This window comes from Rhinopithecus roxellana, chromosome 12 (assembly GCF_007565055.1).
Source record: "Rhinopithecus roxellana isolate Shanxi Qingling chromosome 12, ASM756505v1, whole genome shotgun sequence".
NCBI classification, from domain to species: Eukaryota; Metazoa; Chordata; class Mammalia; order Primates; family Cercopithecidae; genus Rhinopithecus; species Rhinopithecus roxellana.
The window spans coordinates 42165296-42187226 of NC_044560.1; the positions used below are offsets into that span (position 1 = coordinate 42165296).

A 21931-nucleotide genomic window follows, 5' to 3' on the forward strand; every position below is an offset into this window, starting at 1 on the left:
TACATCCTCAATCTTCACACTGTTCTTATATGACATGGCAGCTCTGTTTTATTATTTTTTATATAACGGAGTTAGTTTAAATTCAGTTAACTATGATACCTTCATCTTAGTCAATGTGAATAAAGTGTTTTAATATGTTTATCATTTCCAACTAACAAAACAATCTATCCCCCTTGTCACATTCATTAAATAACCCAGATTTTGAAGTTTTATGGCATCCTAATTTGCTAAATTTAGTGCTATAGGGAAACAAAGTTGAGAATGGGCAATTAACTACAAAGCACTAAACAAATATGATTTTTCTATAGCCTCATTTTAGCAAATTGAGTGATTAATGTTAGAGAATTTTCTAGGAAAGAATTAGAATATATGATCACTACATTTATTACTAAGATTCTTACAAGGATTCCTTCTTGTTTTTAAATGCTTTAGGGTGAAGATAAACTATTTGGCAAGCATCAATTTGCCATGCTATTTTAGGTGTTTATCTGTATTTAAACTTCGGTCGACTACAGATTACAAGTTAGATTACAGCGACTGTCTATTATATTCAATCAGACATATTTGAGATGATCTTCTAAAACTTCATTTGGGAAGAGAAACAAAGAACCTGCTAGTCATCAAAATGACCAGGCTGAGGAATCAAGATGGACATTTCCAAAGAAAAATTAGGTGAGGGAGTGACAGGGGGAAATTCTTGCAGTTAAAATTGCCGTGAAGGACAACAGGAGAAAAATTAATGAAAAAGAGAGAAGTTTTAAAGCACCATAGACAAACTTCAGGCCACACAGTCCTGTGGATATTTGAAGTGGCCAAATTTGGTTAATTCAGAAAAACATTCAGGGTCCACAAGAATAAATGAAATTGGAAAAGTGTAAGGAAAGGCTATTAAAGAGCACCAGTAATATTCTGCTGCCACAGAACAGGCAATGCATAGTTGATTCTGAATTACTCAGAAGCGGGTCATTTAGGTTAGTAATAATCATCATTGTAGCTCCTTATGTTATTTTTGGAAACCAAAAGGGGCTCATATTTTGAGACATTTTAATGTTTTGGTCTCATATTGTTGTCCTTCCTGTGTCTCTGTTCCGCCTCCCTCCTATCCTATGGCTTTTCTGTAAGCACAGTATCCTGTATGTGGTGGAGTGGCTGCCAGGATTTGGTCAGTGGGAAGGATAAGAGGTGAAAGCACTTACTGCACCACCCACCTAGGTGCGTTAACAACAAACCAACTACTTGGTGCTGTGAACATGGAACATAATATTTTCCTATTTTCCACCAGAGAGGTCACCTCTGTCAGCCATGCATCAGCATCCTGAGAACATGTTCCCAACAAACCAGGCAACCAAGAAGAGAACAAACTCATTTTATTTTTTGAGATCTGTTCCTTGTGTTGCTCTAAAATAAAACGATGTAGGTACATCGTATCAGACTTGTGTTGCCACTAAAAATCACCCACTGCTACTAAAAATTAACATCCAGGAGGTAATTTACATTTTATAAAGATCCTCTTTTCCAGTCTCTGACAATTCCAGGAGGGAATATTTGGATTTACTGAAACAAAAACAAAATAAAACCCCCCAGCTTCCCTACAACTCCCCATTCCCAGGCCAGCTTCATAGGCATTCCAGATGCTACTATGTTGTACACTAATCAAAAATTAACTTAAAAAACATTTGCTTAGCTCATGATATGTATATGTAGCTTGACTAATTCCAGTGGAAACTGCAATAAATGAAACTTAGTACCAAAAATATTTGATTATATGGCTGTGATTGAGGCAGAGGTGAATCTTTACAAAATTACCCCAGGGCCCTTAATAACGGGTTTGTAAAATCACTTAGCAACCAACATCCTTTTTTTCCCATGTGGCATAATGAGACCTGGTCATGGTTCACAAAGGTTTGTTTTTAAAGTTCAAAACCTTGTTTAAGTGTTAAACACAGTCAGTCATTAGATATGCAGATAATGCAAATAAACAGAATAAATAATGTTTGCCCCCAAAGTGGAAAGGACTTATTTCTTACCGGACTTTTCCTCTAAAAGCGTAGGCATGGGGAGGAAGAATAAAGAGAAAATGAGAGAGGTGAAATGTATTTTCAAGAAGAAACAGGACAAGACTCAGGATAACCTTACTTAAGGCAGCTCTTGAAGGCACTGCTTTTATAAATGCTTCCTGTAGGGGTCTGATATGGTCATTCCCAGGCTGCTGTTCTTTAGTTCAAGCTACAGAGGGCATCAGTGTGGACTTCATCTGGGCATCTAAGCACATTCTAAGCTTGCCCCTTCCCTTCCCTTCCTTCCTTCCTTCCTTCCTTCCTTCCTTCCTTCCTTCCTTCCTTCCTTCCTTCCTTCCTTCCTTCCTTCCTTCCTCCCTCCCTCCCTCCCTCCCCCCTCCCTCCCTCTCTCTCTTCTTTCTTTCTTTCTTTCTTTCTCTTTCTTTCTTTCTTTCTTTCTTTCTTTCTTTCTTTCTTTCTTTCTTTCTTTCTTTCTTTCTTTCTTTCTTTCTTTCTTTTTCTCTCTTTCTTTTTCTGACAGAGTCTGTCTTGCTCTGTGCCCAGGGAGGAGTGCAGTGGCATAATCATAGCTCACTGAAACCCTCAATTCCTGGTCTCAAGAGATCCTCCCACCTCAGCCTCCTATGTAGCTAGGACTATAAGCATGTACCACAGTCTCTGGCTAATTATTTTTATTTTTGTAAAGATAGGGTCTTGCTATATTGCCCAGGCTAGTCTTGAACTTCTGGGCTCAAGTGATCCCCCCACCTCAGCCTCCCAAAGTTCTGGGATTAGAGGTGTGAACCACCATGCCTGGCCTAATCTTTCTTTTGAATGGTTTACTTTTATCAAACAGATTTGTGGCTTGACAATAAAAAAATTATGCTTCATAATATTGAGAGGAGTTGGAAAATACTACTCATGCATTGTAGCCAGGCATGGTCATGAAACAAAAACATGAGACTTTCCAGAAACTCCAGTCTCACCAGGGAACCCAGGACCTATCATCTTCTCCCAACTCACCATGGCTAGAACTGTCAGGTCTTCTTTGATCCCATCCTTGATTTCCCCCTATTCTCCACAGACAATTATGAATTCTTCTCCCTGTGAGTGGTCAATGGCCCCTCAGAATGCCCTCTTAGTTCCTCAGCTCCTATCTTAATGAGGCCTTCATTATCCCTCACTGACAGCACATTCGCTTCCTAGCTGATGGTCCTATTTCCAGCTTCATCTCCTAATCCATCCTTCACACTATCCTCGGAATCATTTTCCAAAAATAGTGAAGTGAATATATCATTCTGCCCTTAAAAAACCTCCTTACTATCCAGAAAATAGAATGCCTACTCCATTCTATGGAATTTAATGCTTTGGTGAAGGGCTGCAGCTTCCCTTCCCAACCTCATCTTCCTCCGTTGACTTCCCATGAAGCCTGCACCTCGCTGCACTCTCCTGGCTCTCTTGGATGTGCCATGCACTTACACGCTTCCCTGTCTTCTTCCCATGCTACTTCTCCCTCTCCCCGAATCAAAATTACTCATTTTTCAAGGTCAGTAACATTTCTTCCATAAGACCTTTCCCAGATTTTCCTGCCAAAATACATTGCTCCTTTCTCTGGTTTGATTGTGACTCAGTCCTTTTGTTCAAAATAATAAATAAATATTGAAGGCCTTTGTATTTGCCTGACATTTATTAGCCTCAGGGAACAAAGGTACACATTGCTAGTACATTTCTGCAATTTTTATTTTGTTCTGTATTGTTTAGATGTCTCCACTTGATTATTAGCTCACAATAATGGCTATGCATGGCTTCTCTCTAGCCCCAAACATAGAGTGAGGTGCTCAACACAAGTTTATAAATTCCCTTTATGGGGAGCCATTGTAACATTATACAAATGTTTGAAGCACAATGTCTTTTGAAATAAAAAAAAAATTGTTCTTTGAAATAAGTCTGAATTATATATGGCACAAGCCATGTGTCCTCAGTTGTAATGGTTCTTTCACCAGCTCCATAAATATTTCAGTTAGCTCCTACTTAACTGTTAATTTCTCTGTCTATTAGTGACCTCAGGTGCTACCCATGTTACAAACGTTCTAAAGAAGTGGCACAGCTTTGTACAACATTAGTGAAGATTATGTGCTCAGATGTCCAGGGCAGAATTTTCTCCTAGAGTGAAAACTAATGCTTCAGAATAGTTAAGGGCCAAGAAAGGGGCTACACCCTTGCAGTTTTCAGCCCCTGAACTAAAACTCTTATTTATAAGGTAAATTTCTCAGCCTTTTCTAAAATAAAGTGCATCTTATATAATTAAAATCAGAAGACTAAACGTGAACACACAAACGATAAGTGTTATCCCTCCCCTCCTCCCTACACCTCTCCACCTCAGGCTACCTGATATATTAAACCATCTTTATTTAATATGCTGTTTTGCTATGGCAGCAGCTATCAACACCTAGGCTATGACCTCGACCTCTTAGCTTAAAGGTTTCCTTAGAATGTTGAAAAAAACAATAAAAACAAAGATAGGAAAAAACAAATATATATTTGATTTAAAATGAGCTAGTAGCATCAGAGTTTATTTTTAATTATGGAAAAGATAAATAAGAGAAATGGGAAAGAGAGATATCCCTCTGGGCTTACTTGTAAATAGAAATAGAGTAAGTGAATTTTTTGATAAAATATAAATTTACCTAAAATACAACCATTGAACGGCTACGAAGTACAGGAACTTTTTTTTTTTTTTGTCCAAGAGCCTAAGAAAACACAATTTCTGACTTACAAGGCTTGTTGAAAGGCAGCTTATCCCATAATCAATAGCTTTCAAGGAACTCATAGACCCCTACCCTCTGCAGCTGGAGAGTCTCTCTCTCTGGCTGTTATTACTCCAAATAACATAGTAAAATGCAAGTATTCATTCAAGTTAGGTTTGTTGCTACCTACATTTTTGCATGAGGGGTTAGAAACCAATTCAAAATTGAATTCTGTTTGAGAGTCAAAGCTAATACAGGTGAATGAAGAAAATATAAACCAGTTTTGATGATCACTTACATTAAGCTTTTGTGCTCTGATTACATCCCTGCTTGCTGCCCAGCTTAACAAGGAATTGAGCTGTCATGGGAATTTTTGGCATCAGGCATCATAGAGTGGGATCAAGACATAAAATGTCAGGTTGAATCTGTAAGCCTTTTAAGAGTCTGCAATCATTGAACCTGAAAAATAGGTTGACTGTATCCTGAATCTTTCTCTTTTTATTTTTGTTTATATGATGTATTTTAAGAGATAGGGTCTAGTTTTATTCCCCAGGCTGAAGTGCAGTGGTGTAATCATAGCTCACTCTAACCTTGAACTCCTGGGCTCAAGCGATCCTTCCGTCTCAGCCTCCTGTGTAGCTGGGATTACAGGTGCATGCCACCACACCTGGCTAATTTTATTTTTATTTTATTTTTTGTAAAGACTGGGTCTCGCTATGTTGCTCAGGCTGGTCTCAAACTCCTGGTCTCAAGCAATCCTCCCAATGTGGCTTCCCAAAGCACTGGAATTATAGGCATGAGCCACTATGCCCAGTCCGAATCTTTATATTTTAATAAATGGGATTCTATTATAAAATAATCACTTTGTCTTGGCTATTTATGACTACTTGGGTATTCACAAGGAGCAAAAGGATTATTCATTTATTAAACCATTAACAGATATTTATTGAGCACCTAGTAAATACCAGACACTATTTTAGGGATATTAGTGAACAACAGAAAAGGCGATAAAAGCTCCAATGGGTTTACATCTGGTGGTAGAGGAAGGAAAAAGATAATCAGTAATAAATACTGTCATGCATTTTATACAGACGTTTTGGTCAACGATGGACTGCATATACGATGGTGGCCCCATAAGATTATGATAGAGTTGAAAAATTTCTACTGCCTCGTGATATCATAGTGTGACGCATTACCCATGCGCTTGTGGTGATGCTGGTGGAAACAAACCTCCTGTGCTGCCAGGATTATTAAGTACATAATATTTGATAATAAATGGCTGTTACTGGTGTATGTATTTACTATACTATTTTTTGTTATTTTTTGAGTATACTCCTTCCACTTATAAAAAAACAAGTTAACTAACGGTAAAACAGCCTTGTGCAGGTCCTTCAGGAAGTATTTCAGAAGAAGGCACTGTCACCTGAGGAGGTGACAACTCCATGTGTGTTATAGCCCCTGAAGGCCTTCCAGTGGGATAAAAGGTGGAGGCGAAAGACAGTGATGTTGCTGGTCCCGACCCTGTGTAGGTCTAGGCCAATGTTTGTGTTTGTGTCTCAGTTTTTAACTAAAAAGTTTAAAAAGTGAAAAGAAAAAATTTTAATAGAAAAAAAGCTTGTAGAATAGAGTATAAAGAAAGTATTTACTTTAAATACTATAAAGAAAGAGTATAAAGTAATTTTGTACAGATGTACAATGTTTTTCGGTTAAATGTTATAACAAAAGAGTCAACACGTTTTAAAAAATTTAGAAGTTTACAAAGTAAAAGAGTTATAAGGCTAATTTTATAAATTTAGGGTAGCCTAACTGTACAGTGTTTACAAAGTCTACAGCAGCGTCCAGTCATGTCCTAGGCCTTCACATCCACTCACTGACTCACCCAGAGCAACTTTGAGCCCTGCGAACTCCGTTCATGGTATATGCCTTATACAGGTGTACCATTAAAAAAAAATTTTTCATACCATATTTTTACTGTACTTTTTTATGTTTAGAAATGTTTAGATTCGCAGATATGATTATGTTACATTTGCCTATGGTATTCAATACAGTAATATGCCATACATATTTGCAGCCTGGGAGCATTAGGTTATACCACACAACCTAGGGGTGTGGCAGGCTGTGCCATCTAGGTTTGTCTAAGTGCATTCTGTGTTGTGCACACAATGATAAAATTGTCTAACACCAATTAAGCAACACATGACTGTGTACTAATTAAATAAGGAAATTATTTAGTATTTGAGAAGATGACAAATGCAATTTTAAAAAGTAGAGCAAATAAAGGGGCTCAGGAATTCCAGAGCAAAGGGTTTTGTGTTTTTATGTAAGGTGGTCAGGGGAGGCTTCCTTGAGAAAGTGACTGAGCAAACAGAGGAAGTTGGTGAGGGAGGTCACAACACAGCTATCTAGGAGAAGAGGGCTCCCAGGGAGCCAGGGAGGAGTAGAAGGAGAGGGAAGAAGAATGGCAGATGTTAGTCTAGGGATGGGGGGATCTTGAGGCTCTTGACGACCACCATGGAGATTCTGGCTTTACTCTGCACCAGTGCAGCTTATTGCTGGTACTTATCAGGAGTTCTGAGGTGTGGACATTTAGTAACTGTTGGTGTTGAGAAGAGGCATGGATGAAAAAATATCAGAAAATACCTGGTTATGATATGTGCTGCCATTTGTCATTCCTTTTTGGAAACTCATTTTGATTCCCCATGTGCCATGTTTAAAAAATAATGAAATTAAGATGGGCTTCAAATAGGTTACAAAGTGGAAAGGCGTTTTGGTTGGGCAAAACACACTGAGGTCAGTCCATTTGTCCTCTGTCTCTGTTGCCCGCATTGGGACAGGCAGCTAGGCTGGCAGCCATGGCTCTGCATCTCTTCTGTGCTGGCCGCTGTTTCAAGCTGCAGCTCCAAAGTCCATGGGCAGTTAGAGGCTGTCCTTTAGACAGACGTTAAGTTGGAAGGAAATATCACCTTCATTCTGTTTAGAAAGGAAATTCTCCCCAGTCTTTGAGGAAAATTTTTTTGACATAATTAATGTGAGTGATTCACACTCTAAGATTTTTTTCCAAAACAATAAAAAGTACATTTACTGCTGTAGACTGCTGCCACTAAAATGAAATCTCCTTCAGCGGGCAAAGGGATAGATTATTTTTTCTTGTACTGTTATGCTTATTTATACTATTATTCACATATTTTTAGAAACTCCTTAGTAAAAAAATTAGTATAATTGTATAAGAAAGATAATCATTGATACGTGACCTTCAAGGTTGAAGACAACTAAATGACTGAAAACCTCAGGCTTTAGATGAGAAAACGATCTCACTGGATGTGCACTAGGACTCACAGAAAAGAACACATTAATAAACTTTTTAAAAGAACCTACACATTGTAGATGAATAAACAGGAAACTATTACTCTGGTTGTTCACCCATCAAGTAGTGGAAAAAGAAACTTGGTTAAGTTGAAGAGGAAAAGATCAAAGGAACTGAGAACCATAAATTTGCTCTGTTTGTAAAATAATGCAAGTAACGTAAATTGCATTATAGCAGAGCTAGATACGGCATACATTTTATATAACGCCCCGTGGTGCATCCGTCCACCCAGACAATCAACAAGTATTTTCTAAGTACCTGCTATGTGTCATTCACTACTGTGGGCCCTAGAGAAAATGCCTCCTTAGAGAAAAAGTAGACAACCGACAAACTCTGGGTGCAGGATCAGTTGTTAGAAACCCAACACTCAGTAAACGGTTCACAAAGTAGGCTTCTGTTAAAAACTTACTTTCAAAATTGATTGCTTCTTTGCAGAGCACATTCTACCCTGATTATGGCCCTTAGTGAATCAAAATAGTTTTAAATTCTAAATGCTACTAACATTTAAAATCAAGGCAGACCTTAAAGATATAAAAGTTAGCCTTTTTTGATTGCAATAAACATTATAATAAAAAGCATATAATTCAATAATTTGCTACTTCTACTGAGGCCATCCTAATATTTTATACGATGTGTCAATATTGTGAGTACATAGCCTTATTCAATTAAATTTTGAGTTGGTTACAGAAATTGAGTGTTTGTGATCTCCAACCATAGTGATCATGTTTCCAGAACTCTCAAATCAGGTCAGCTTGCTTGAGACAGTGCAAAACGATGTAGGAATTGTGTTTATGTAAGAAAAATCTAACGCTTACATTTACTCAGAAGGTACAATCAACATTAATTGGAGAAATCATGACAAAGGCACTCCAGGTTGAATAGTTAATATTCATACAGCTCAGAATTTCTTTTTACCAGAGTAAGTGGGCATGAAAGGTGTGGATTTTAAATGTCAAGAAATGGAAGCAACAGAAAACTTCCTAGAAAAAAAATTAGTAATGAAGGAATGAAAAAACAGTATCAGATACAAAACTAATTCTTCTGCATACAGTACATGATTTATTACAATGTTGAGAAGAAAAAAGAAAGTTTCCACCTATTTTCCCATCTATCCTCTATAAGTCCTGGAAAAAACAAAAGTTGCATCTCATATGCTAACTCTAGCTGATTTTGGTCCAGCTGCCTGCAGGTCTGTCTAGAGGGGCTGGCTTCTCAGCCTGTATCTGGGATTTAGTGGCATTATCTGTTGAAGATTTGGGGATGGAGTGGCAGTTTATATACCCCATGTTTGATACCCCTGGTCTAGACCAATCAAAGTCACGTTTACCCTACAAAGCTTTCCTTGATGAGTAGAACGCAAGCTGAACTTCTGCCTTCTAATTCCCTGCATAAGAGTTCTGGGCTGAGTGCCTAGCACCAGAATGCATGCAATCTTTAGCCTCTCCTTGCACCGTGCACTGTTTCTACCAGGAGAGAATGCTGGTGTGTAGGAGACTGGAGCTCACCTCCTCCACTGATGACTCTTTGTTTTCACTGAACTCAAAGGGGTTCTGAACCCTCTGCCAAAGTGAGGACAGGAAAGGGGGTGGTGTTACCAAGCAGCAGCAAATTCATGGATTTTGCTCTCTGGCAGGCTAATTTGGGGGTGGAAGGGTGGGTGGGCCACATGGAACAGGCAAACAACACCAGACTGTCTCCAGTTCAAAGCTATTTCCCCCTCCTCATATTTTTTTGGTTAAATAGTTATGCATTGCAAATCTCCAGGATGAAGATTAAACTAATTGTTCCTTCATGGCTCAATGTCAGATTCTTTATTTCACTGTATCACTTACTTTCCGAGGAAGGGAGAAGGCACTAGCCTACATGCCAGGGCAGGTCGGCTCCTGCTCTCACATCATTTCTCTCAACCCTTGTGACTTTGCTCAAGTCCTCCCTCACTATTTTTATTTTCCTTCTGCTTCCTACAAGTCTCTGAGCTTAAGGAAAAGGAAAGGAAAGCTGAGAAGGTGATTGATATTTAATGGCGCCTCTTCTGGGAGACAGCACTGAATTTGGTATTCTACAATATTTTCTCCTGTCATAAGAAGGTAGACACATTTTTTCCCATTTTACAGAAATGGCATCTAAGGCTCAGAGTTAAGGAACGTGCCTATGGTCACACAGATAGTAAGATACATACTCAAAAGCTTGTGTTCGTTCTATTTATCCTTGTCTCTTGACCTTTCTATGCTGGTTTCTCTGTAAAATGGGGCTATCAACTACCTCCCAGATGGCTTAATAGTGCTGCTGCTCATTTCATCCTTTTGATCATGACTTGGCATTTATAAAACACACAGCATTATTATAATGTGCCATTGACGTAAAAAGTGCTTGCTGATTGATTAATTGATTAGGGGAACTGAAATAAATGAGTCATATAAAAACAACATCATTCCTTAACATTGAAAACAAAAGTGCATACAATCTGGATATATAATCAGATAATTTTAATAAATGAGAAATCACGTGTCACACAGCAGCATTTAAGCCTGACCTGCCAAAGTATCAACTCAACCTCGCTCTCCTGTCACATGGTACAATATATGAAGTGCTGTACCGTAGAAGAGAGTCTGTGTGGATGGACTCACTGGGGAGAAAGTCTATGAGGTGGGCCCTTTGTGCTGGGATCCATATCCTTCCAAAGGTTTGTTTCATGTGAGCATTCAGAAATTGTATGTAAAATAGTTTGAATGAGCTAGTGAACTTTTTTTCTAGAAAGAGAGCCAATAGCTTTCATCAAAACTAGTGTAATATAGTGGTTAAGAGTTCTCAATTAGAAACTGAACTTTCTGAGTTTAAATCCCAGCAACTTCACTTACTAGCTGTGATGCCTCGAGTGAGTTAATAAATTCCTGAATGTCTCAATTTTCTCATCTGTAAAGTGAGGATAATAATAGTACTGATCTCACAGGGTTGATGGGAGGATGAATGAATTCATGTATGTGAAACATCTGACACACAGAATTTGTGTTCACAGCTGCCACTACCAAATTCATGACCATGACAAGTTCTCAAAGTCATCAATGATCTTAAAGATGACTTTGGTATTCTATTGTTACTCTGATTAATAATAGCTATTATTTACTAAGCACTTCTTTTAGACCTTACATAAATTTCCTTACAAAGTACTAAGCACCTTATATGCATTACTTTCTTAATTCTTACAAATATCCTATGAAGTGGGCAGTATTATTAATCTTATTTTACACTTGATTAAGCCTTGACTGAGGCTTAAAGAGTTAAGTAATTTGCTCGGAGCTACATGGATAATAAATGCAAAGCCAGAATGACTTACTCCAGAGCACAATTTCTTAACCAGTAAGGAACAAAATCCTTGTAGTTGAAAGACACCTTCTCAAGGTAAGCCAGAAGGGATTATTGGCTCACCAAAAAACAAAAATAAAGGAATCCATGGCAGCATAAAAGATCACATCAAGGATTAAACCATGGCATTTGTTTTCTCACCTCCACAAAAGCCATGGGAGCCACAGGTTTTCAGGTACCCGGCAAGCACAGCACATACGCAGATGTGTCAGACAGTGCTCCGGGTGGGATTTGGAAGGAATGGAGATGTCCATATCTGAGATCCTAGAAAGGGTGAGCAAGCCAGGAGACCTGGAAATGGAGGCCAGAGGAATGTGGACTGCAGTAGACCACATCTTCAATCAGGAAACTGAAGTTAGGACAGGCAAGGGCTTGAACCACAAGAAACATTTCAGCTTCTGGTTGCTGCTAGATGTTGTTTTCTCAGACTGTTCAATATTTCTGGTATTAGCTCTCAGTGCCTGCTGCATGGAGGGTGCTCAACATATATTTGGTGAAATGATTTGAAGGGGGAGTTAGAAACAAAGTCAATTATCCATGACGCACGATGAAGTGTGCCATTGTGAATGTTAGCCTTCAATAGGTCTCCCAAAAAAGTACCATATGTATGCAGGGGATGTTGATGGTACTCAAAACAATTTAGGGATGCTTCCTTCTGGAATTATCTGCAAAACTAGTTCATAGGCATCACAAAAAATTAACACACTTTCCCAGCTTGATGCTTAGGGTAATTAACGGGTAATTAATTACTGGTCTTGGTTCTAAATTACTTTTGGAAATTTGGGTTATTTATCACTATTTTTTTTTTTTTTTTTTTTTTTGTGAGACGGAGCCTCGCTCTGTCGCCCAGGCTGGAGTGCAGTGGCGGGGTCTCAGCTCACTGCAAGCTCCGCCTCCCAGGTTTACGCCATTCTCCTGCCTCAGCCTCCCGAATAGCTGGGACTACAGGCGCCCGCCACCTCGCTTGACTAGTTTTTTGTATTTTTTTCACTATTAATGATATTCTTTAAAATGTGCTCTAGCATCTATAGCAATGAGACAATCTTTATATGTAGCTTCTATTATGAGTACTTGACATACATTAAATCATTCAACCCTCAAAATAGCCCAATGAAGTAGGTATGGGAGTCACTCCATTAATAGATGAAGAAACCAAGGCACTGGGTTTGCAACATACCAAACGTCATCAACTAAAAGGAGGTAGAACCCACTTGTTTGAGTAATTGGGACATCATTGGAATAAGCCTCATTTCTATTTCCCTCAAATTATCTTAAAGGGAATTGTATTCAATTCAATTCAATTCAATTGTATGTTGAATTCTGACGTGTGTGTGTGTGTGTGTGTGTGTGTGTGTGTGTCTGTGTGTGTGTCTGTGTATGTGTGTGTGAAGGCATATTTCCTTATAATTCATTCCTGCACTGATTATTTTATTTAGTCTCCTTCAAAAAATTATTTTACTCTTTAAGAACAAAGCCATTTCTTGTACGATATAATGGAGGTTTGCTTCTACACTAAATGTAGGGAGTGTGGTGTAAAGCAAGCAAACTACAGAACTGTTTGTGTTGCACCTCTCTCTATCGTCTCCTTTAGGGAGAGTGGTCTTTACACTGCACTAGCAGAAAGAGATGACCGTGGCAACAACCACCCTGTAAGGTAGCTATTTGTTCCATTTCAGACAGAAAGAAACCGAGACTTTCACTGAGGTTTAAGTACCTTACCTAAGCAGCACTGCTAGCAAGAGGCTGAGGTCAGGGCTGTCACTTTTCCCACTGTACCTCAGTTCCTTCAGGGGGTATATACAAAGTTTCTATTTGTGTTTAAAGAAAAATCAACCGCAATTGTCCAAAATGGAGAAAACTAACTTAAAAGTAGTTCCTCTAAAAGGTGGATCAGATTTGGCTCAGAATTAAAGTCTGATACAAGCAAGAGAACTCCAAGCTGCTTTAACTGAATTCTAACCTCGAGATGTAGATACATTCTAATCCAGAACATGAAAACACAGTATGCTCTTAGGTTAGGAGGCTGAACATGGGGAAGCAGAGCATGGCCCTTGTAAAAGGAGATGTGTTTTTTAAAAAAGAATCTAGGTTAAGCAACGAAGAAACAAACAATTGCAGAGTACCAATTACACATCATGTACTGTTATTAGGATCTTCTGCACAAAAAGTCCTTAAGGATTCTTATCATCCTTCCTTTACAGTGGCAGAAATGGGGGATCAGAACAGTTATGGGGCTTGTCTAAGCTTACACAGGCAGAAAGTGGTCAACCTGGGCTGGGGCCCAGGACAATCTGAATCCATGTGACATGTGCTTTCTGTTACTACACACCTCCTTGTGATTAATGCAAAATTCTAGAACAAAATGTTTAAACAGATGGCCAGAAAGCACTTGGAAAAGAAGGTGATAACCCTAGGTGCCAGCCCAAAGAAACAGGGCAAACTGAACCTATCACTCTCCCTGATAGGGTTTCTGGCCTGGTAGATCCAGGCAAGGCCGTAGACACCCCAGGTGTCTCAAATCAGTATTGTTTTGAAAAAAATGAATGAAAATATGTGCCCAGGATTAGGGCACAGTTAGGAGAATCATTGTGTGGTGAACAAAGGAGGCTGAAGGGTGTTATTAGTGGAAGGTTGTAAAACTGGAAGATGGTGACATGCCACAGTTCTCTGTCCTTGGCCTGGTCCCATTCACATATTTGTTCACTCACTCACTCACTCACTCACTCACTCACTCACTCTCTCACTCACTCACGTACAAGCATTAATTGAATGGCAATGATATACTAGGGCTTACGTCAAGAACAGGGAATTTGGGATGGACACCAAAATGTGCCATGCAGAATCTTCTTCAGAAGGGTTCCTTGCACCAGCTGCTGGAAGCCTTCAATTGTCAGCACCTCAGGATCTGCCTCAACCGCAGAGAGCTACCTAACCCAAGGGCATGCCCCTTCCTAGTGTGGCCCACATCAGAGCACTGATTGATTGAGCAGTATCAAGGTTATTCATCTTAGCCAAACTCATACTAACTCTGAAGGCTCCTACTAGTTCCCGAGTTTGCCTGGGATCAGCTCAGGCTGTTGTTGGTTGTGTAAAAAAGCTCAACTTCTCCCTCTGCCCGCCCACACCACAGGTATTAAGTCCAAGGTCACTCCTTAATAAACATCCTGCACACTAAACTTGGAGTTGGAGTCATTCTGCTTCATGGAAAACTCACTGGTAAAAGAAGGGGCTTTACCCTTTGTTCATCCTTTAAAGAGTACAACTACAATCAAGGACAAAATTACATATTTGGTTTAATAAAAGGAAGATTTTTCTTTCAACAGTGGAACAGTCTGCCTCAAAAAACAGTGAACCTACATAAGCAGAGGGACACTGTACTGTTGTTGGAGTGTCTCTGTTCACCCTGCTGTTAGCTAACAAGCAGCACAGTATCACTAGTATTTATAAATTAGTGATTAGAAAATTATTTTAGAACATTCTGGATTCAATAGGCACTGGAAATAATTTTAAACATATATGAGAAGAAATCCCATTTCCTAATGAACTCACTGAAATAATTTGAGATTACTTAATTCTAACCTTAAGATGCAGATACAATATAATTCAGGACATAGTGGCAGAAACTAACTGTGAAAGTCCACCAATAGCCATTTGTTCTTTTGTCTTTTAGTAATAAAACCCTGAATGTTAGCTGGCTACATGTTTATCTAGCAAAACACTACATTTTCCAGACTCCCTTGCAGTGAATGTGTCCATGTGATTAAACTGTGGTAGTGGGATCTGGGTGGTAGTGATGTGTGCAACTTCTGAGTTAAACTCTTAAAGAAAACCTCTTTCTTTTTATTTCTTCTTTCCTCCATCCCAAGGCTGGTACATGGAAGTCCTTGTGGTGGTAAGGCAGCAGTGCCGCTCTAGGAAAGGGGAAGCAATAATGCAGAAAATTCCTGGATTTTTGAGTGACCACTGGAATAAGACTCTTTTACCTCTGGACTGCCTATCAGCTTTGACTTTTATGTGGGAGAGAGAGAAATCACCTATTTAGTTTAAGCCATTATTATTTTGGTCTCTGTTAAAATAGCTTAGCAAGTATTCTAACTTACACAGATGCCAAATCAACATCTCAAACCCGGGTGATGTTCATTCTTTGCCCTGTAAGCATGGTATCTTATCAGCAGACTGGAACATGATAAGAATAAGAACTATTACCTTTACCTGTGAGTTAACTCCTGTATTATCCTTCTGCCTTTTTGGTGTTCTGCCCCACATTATATTTTATTTCTATATCAAAATCAAGGGCTAAGGCAAAATCTGGACTACAATTATGTTTATTTGTCTAACTATACAGTAGGATTGTTGGCAGCAATTAAAATCTTGATTTGTCTTGCTGCTGAGACTTTGTCTTGAGAAGTAATTTTCAGATAAGTTTATATTGTATATACACATAATTATATGATTCATTCATTCCTCCCATTTCATTCATCAATTTGACTGTCCAATATATATAGCAAAACTATTCAAGTAAAAAAAAAAAAAACCAATTCATGATAAAAGAGATCAAATTAGTTATAGTTCATGGATACATATTAACAAATAAATGAAAAGAATAAGTGAGGCACAACTTTATCTTAAAAACTTCAAAAGAAACATAAAACAGAAGTCCAACGTAAACCATTGTTATGAATAATTTATTATTTGACATTTCTTCATTTCTATTAATGTAATGATTGATGCTTTTGTAGTATAAAAACCAAAGCTTAAATAAAACATTCTGATATATCATTAACTGGTGTAGACCCTATTTCTTTTTTAGTACCTGAAGAAAATATAGATGTATAATTGTCTGCTCTTTGGGCTGGAAACACGTAAAGTCTAAAATCATTGTCATTTTTATCATAGCACCAGCTGGATTTCAGGTTATTTCTACTTATCTGGCTCTGGAGAGGAAGTGCTGCATATGTCATTTATAAAATATACGTACATGATTGGGCATGGTGGCTCATGCCTGTAATCCTGGCACTTTGGGAGGCCAAGATGGATGGATCACCTGAGGTCAGGAGTTCGAGACCAGCCTGGCCAATGTGGTGAAACACTGTCTCTACTGAAAATACAAAAAGTAGCCAGGCATAGTGGTGCATGCCTGTAATCCCATCTACTCAGGAGGCTGAGGCTAGAGAATCGCTTGAACCTGGGAGGTGGAGGTTGCAGTGAGCCGAGATTGTACCATTGCTCTCCAGCCTGAGCAACAGAACAAGACTCTGTCTAAACAACAACAACAACAACAACAACAACAACAACAACAACACCACCACCACTATCTATATCTATATCTATCCGTATCTACACACGGGTTATCAAGGAGAGGGCAAGGATTCTAAAGCCAAGAATATGTTCTCAGTTACAACCTCTCTTTAAACTTATGTACATCTAGAAACATGCTCACTCTTTCCTAAAGTAATGATAACAGCTCACTCTTCCACAGCAAGTATGAAAAATTATAAATATTTAGGAATCATAGAAATAGCAGATCCAGGTTCTCACATTATAGAGAACAAACTGAAGGTGTGGGTGCTGGGAACGGGAGCTGAGGGTCCCTTGGTGTGTGGTGGTGTTGATTTGCAGAAACAGAGTAACTCCGAGGTCACTCTCTCTGGGTGTCTCCATCTAGTTTTCACTCTGCTTCCCTTAACACTTTTTCATCAGAATCTTAACCACACCATGTCAATATATTTCCTTAAAAACAGATGTTGTGAAGAGCTCAGGGTAAACCACCACTTTTTGCTGCATCCTCAGCAATGTATCTGGTTGGAGGAATAGCTACCAGATAACTTAGCCATGCATAGTCTATTCAACAGAAGGAATCTCTTCTTTCTTGGATTCAGCTACATTCCGGCAAACATCCACTATGTTTCTGGGACTGTGCCAGTACATTTGCTTTCACATAAATTTCTTCACATAATCCTCTGAACTTGCCTCCTTTTACTTACCCCAGGTAGCTTCCAAAGGGCCAGTTTATTACACAGAAAATAAACTCAGAGAAGTGATAAAATAAACTGCACAGACGTGGCTATAAACTGGTTTTAGACACTTAAGGAGATTTTTAGTAAAAAACATTATTCAGTAAGTGAAAAATAATTTGAAAGATGCCACTGAAAAGTGAAAGAGTGTGCATTTAAAATACCACCATTACTAGAACTCACAGGCCAATATGTAACTGTAAAATCTGCACCTTCCATTGTAGAAGGAAAAGAAAACTAATACATTTCATGCTTCCCTTTTCAAGAAGACATCTTAAAGTAGCAGGGGAGTATAGGATTAAAAATTGCCTTAAATATTGTTTACTGTGGTTAGTTATTCTTAGCAATCATTTTGGTTGTCACCAACAGCAGCGATCAAGTCCGTTACAAGCATTAAACACTAAAGAAAGCATCATGATAGACATTTTTCATCCTGGTGAGGCAAAAGTTTATTCTCAAAAGATGGATGATTACAATTCATTTAGAAAGGTTAGTTGAGATGTTTCCTGAAACATCTTGAAAATGGTTCAGCGTTTATTAACTGCCCTGTTCAAGGGGAATGCTGTACAGAGATCTCATCTCTCTAAAGAAGATGATGCCAAGAACATATTAGCTGCCAGTTTGAGAGCCTTCATCTGTTCCTCACAACCATTTTTAGAAAACAATGGTGGCATTTATCAAACAGAGAAAAGACTGTAAATGTTGGAACCCAGAATTCAGCAATTAAAGAAATTTAGTAGCTGGGAATTGGGGAATGGAAGAGCAAATTGTGCAAAAATACCTCTTTTTTTAACCCCAAGTCTTAGTTTGTCTACAGGAAAATACCTATTTGAATAATATAAATAGAACAATTACTCATATCTGAGGTGCCTTAAAGATGAGATTATTTAAGTCAACTTGATAATACAATAGAATGAAGGATATGAGTCTTAAATTTGATTTATACTATGATTTTGATTAATTTTTGGTTTTAGAGCATAGCAATACAAAAAATAACCAGTTTCCTTCCATGTATTTTCATGTGGTGTATCATAGAAAAGGAAACTAAGATGGGTTTTTAAAAATCACTGTTAGCAAATCTGTGAACTTCATGTTGTTTCTAGTTGCTAAGTCTGCATGAGAGATAAGTCTGGATAATCTTTTTATTATTTTTTCTTTTTAAAATGCTTGCAGGAAAATAAGTCAAAAGAAAATGTGGTTCCATGCGTTTTTCACCATTTTGAAAAGCACAAGGACTGCAATATAAAATAAGTACAACTTTCTCAAGCTAGAATGAGCTTGTTAAGGTCTATAGAATTCATTATATGGTGACCATATGCAGGCTTCAATTTAAGGAGTTTCTGATTGACTTAATGCATACAGACAGAACATAGCTCTGTTCAATCTCACTAAAGCTCAACACACACACACACAACACTCACCACTGGTGATGGGGAAAGTGCGATGTTGCCTATTGATGCCTTCAATTCATCTACAGTTGCAGCATTCTTAAGAATGTCTTTAGATTGCAATGGTTTAATCTTGATATTAAATTTCTTATGTGATTCTTCTTCTTCTTCCGATTCACTCGAAGAATAAAAGTGCTTTCCTTTGGTAGGTAGAACACAGTTAAAGATACATAACTCTTTCTTCTACTGGGAGGCAACCACTCTAAGACAAGAGTGTTTGCATATAGAGACAGCAAAAGTATCCTTAGATGGCAGAAAATCAAAGCAAAACATACAAAAGTAAAGGAGGAAAGGGTTAGAACTTATTCACCTTTCCTCAGAACATGATCAAGGATGGTGAATTTCACGAAGCAATGGTTCTAATATTCTACATTTTTGCAGTGGTCGGCCATTTGTTGTGTCATACGCTGCACACACAGACAAGCACATGTGAGCTGACTCATCTACAGAGAGAGGAAGGCTGCTTTACAGATGATCCACGAGGAGTTTTAAATCCATCAGTGTGACATGCTTTGCCCAGGGATGAACTGTAGGAGAGGACAGTAAGAGCTATTTTCTAGTCGCTATAAATGACAGTCATATCAGGGATTAGCAGACAGCCCAGTACCCACCATTTCCACAGTTGTTTTTTCAGCACATTTTTCTCTTTCTCCTCTCTCTTTTCTATGAATAGATTAAGGCAAAATGCCTGCTTGCTAGAGCTCAGGCTGTTCTCAGTGCTGTTTATTCATCTCTAATATTAGGGATAACAGGACTTGTGAAGATTAGGTTATTTCATTACTTTTGTAAAATCTGAATTTATCTTACTGTTTCTTGAGAGTGAATGAAAATTAGAATAAAAAAATAAAGAAAGGATATAGCCGGGTTCCTCGGGTCTGATGCTGTAGCCTTCTTCATCCAGCTCAGGTGAGTTCTATAAAACACAAGTGCATATGAAATGATTATTATCCTAACAGTGATCAAGAAATTATTTTTTTTTCTACAGTCTTCTATTTAAGGATATAGAAAAGTCTTTTCTTTTAGGAGATGAAGCTTCTAACTTTTGGAAGTGAATTCTGAGCAATATGTTTAGATATTTACTCAAGGATACTTGGAGAGTCCTCCTACTGGGAAAATAAACGAGGAGGAATCAACTGTCAATGAAAGAAAGCATTCAAACAGAATTTAACGTTCATTCCCTGTAAGCCAAGGACTGTGCTAAGCAACATGGGTGATGAGAATTGCAGATTACTTGTCCTCAGGGAAATTGAAATGTGTTTTGGTAGGTAAAAATTAAAAAGAAAATATAAAACACAAAACACCTGTGTTAGACAAGGTTTAAAGAAGAGGAAATCAGGGAGGTTTAAAAGAATCAGAGAGGTCTTTATGGGTATTTCAGGACAGACAGGAGAGGGCAGAGTGGGAGCTCCTTCTAGATGGTAAGAAAGAGCCTGTTCAGAGACACCAAGATGGGAGCGGACACTGGGTGACTCAGATGGGGAAACAGAGATGAAACAGCAACGGTGACATGGCTAGAGAAGAAGCTGCACAGCGGGAGATGGGGAGATGAGACTATGGCCAAGAGGCCAGGGGAAGAGTTTGGACTTGAGGTAGCTACTGCAGCTTCTCAGCTAGGGTGGGGCATACTGAAAACAGGATCTTAAGGAGTTCTGGAAGTATGTTCCAGGATAGCCTTGGGGCAGAAGAACTGGAGAAAGAAAAACTAATTCAAAACATGTGCATCGACTCAGGCAACATGTGCTAAGGATATGGATCGAGTTATCGGTGGGATGGGATAACTCGAGGATATTTGAAAGGATGGATTGTTGGTTCTTGGTAACAGATCAGTCATAGGAGAAAAAGCAGATGGAAGGTTAAAGAGGAATCCAAGATTTCTACCCTCAAATTGTGGGAGAGTGCTGGTACTCCAAGTTGAACTAATTCTAACAGCAGACAACTAACATTTTTTGGAAAGAAGCAGAAAACATAAAAAGGCAGTTTGTACTGTTGGGATTAGAGTGATAGTATTTGGATTCTTACTACATGGTAAGCATTGTGACTCATACTTTACCTCACTGAACCACATAACAAACATATGTGAAAAGAATTATCCCATTTATCAAGGGGGGAAATAAGAGAAATCAGACACCACTTCTCAAGGAAACACACCCAGCAAATGTCAGATCTAGGTTTTGACCCCATGTGTTTCAGACTATACCCTAAGTCCTAGAGGGGAGGAAGATGAAGCATTTGTAGGTGGCCCTGTTGAAGTTGAGGTTGTAGGTCTGTCAGTGAGAGAAGGCAGAGTTGAACTGTTAGTTTGGGAGTGAATAAAGCAGTAAAAGTGCCATAACCATGGAGAGAGAAGAGGGTCTCCATACCATGGAAAAAATCCCATTAAACAAATTCATTTTTATTGTCTATATTTAAGATGTATAAATGTTTTGATATGCATATACATAGTAAAATGACTACTACAGTTAAATTTACATTTCTGTTACCTTCTATAGTTGCCCTTTTTATGTGTGTGCGCATAAGAGCACCTACACTGTTAGCAAATGTTTAGTACTTTAGATATGTAGACTTCATCTCACCTTACTGCAAATTTGTACTCTTTGAGCTGCTTCTTCCATTTCCTCTCTCTCTGTCCCTGCTGACTACTTTTCTACTATTTCTATGTATTTAACTTCTTTCTCTTTCTTTCTTTCTTTCTTTCTTTCTTTCTTTCTTTCTTTCTTTCTTTCTTTCTTTCTTTCTTTCTTTCTTTCTTTCTCTCTCTCTCTCTCTCTTTCTTTCTCTCTCTTTCTCTCTTTCTCTCTCTCTCTCTCTCTTTCTCTCTCTCTTTCTCTCTTTCTCTCTTTCTTTCTTTCTTTTTTGAGACAAAGTCTCTCTGTTTCGCTCAGGCTGGAGTGCACTGGTGCTATCTCAGGTCACTGCAACCTCCGCCTCCTGGGTTCAAGCGATTCTCCTGCGTCAACCTTCCGTATTTGACTTCTTTTTAGATTCTGCATATAAGCAA

At 38.5% G+C, this 21931-nt stretch overlaps 1 protein-coding gene across 4 annotated transcripts in view; it reads right to left on the reverse strand.

Annotated features, from left to right (window-relative positions):
• The window catches only part of SGIP1 (SH3GL interacting endocytic adaptor 1), a 220442-nt gene that overhangs the window by 88387 nt on the left and 110124 nt on the right, over nt 1-21931 (reverse strand). For 3 of the 4 annotated variants that reach the window (XM_010357090.2, XM_010357089.2, XM_010357088.2), the window contains 3 exons: nt 19792-19846; nt 18907-19082; nt 2028-2039 (listed from right to left, as the gene is read on the reverse strand). In XM_010357090.2, coding sequence (XP_010355392.1) covers nt 2028-2039; nt 18907-19082; nt 19792-19846 — 243 coding nt within the window. The remainder of the gene's footprint in view (nt 1-2027; nt 2040-18906; nt 19083-19791; nt 19847-21931) is intronic. The other variant, XM_010357091.2, reaches the window with a different exon arrangement.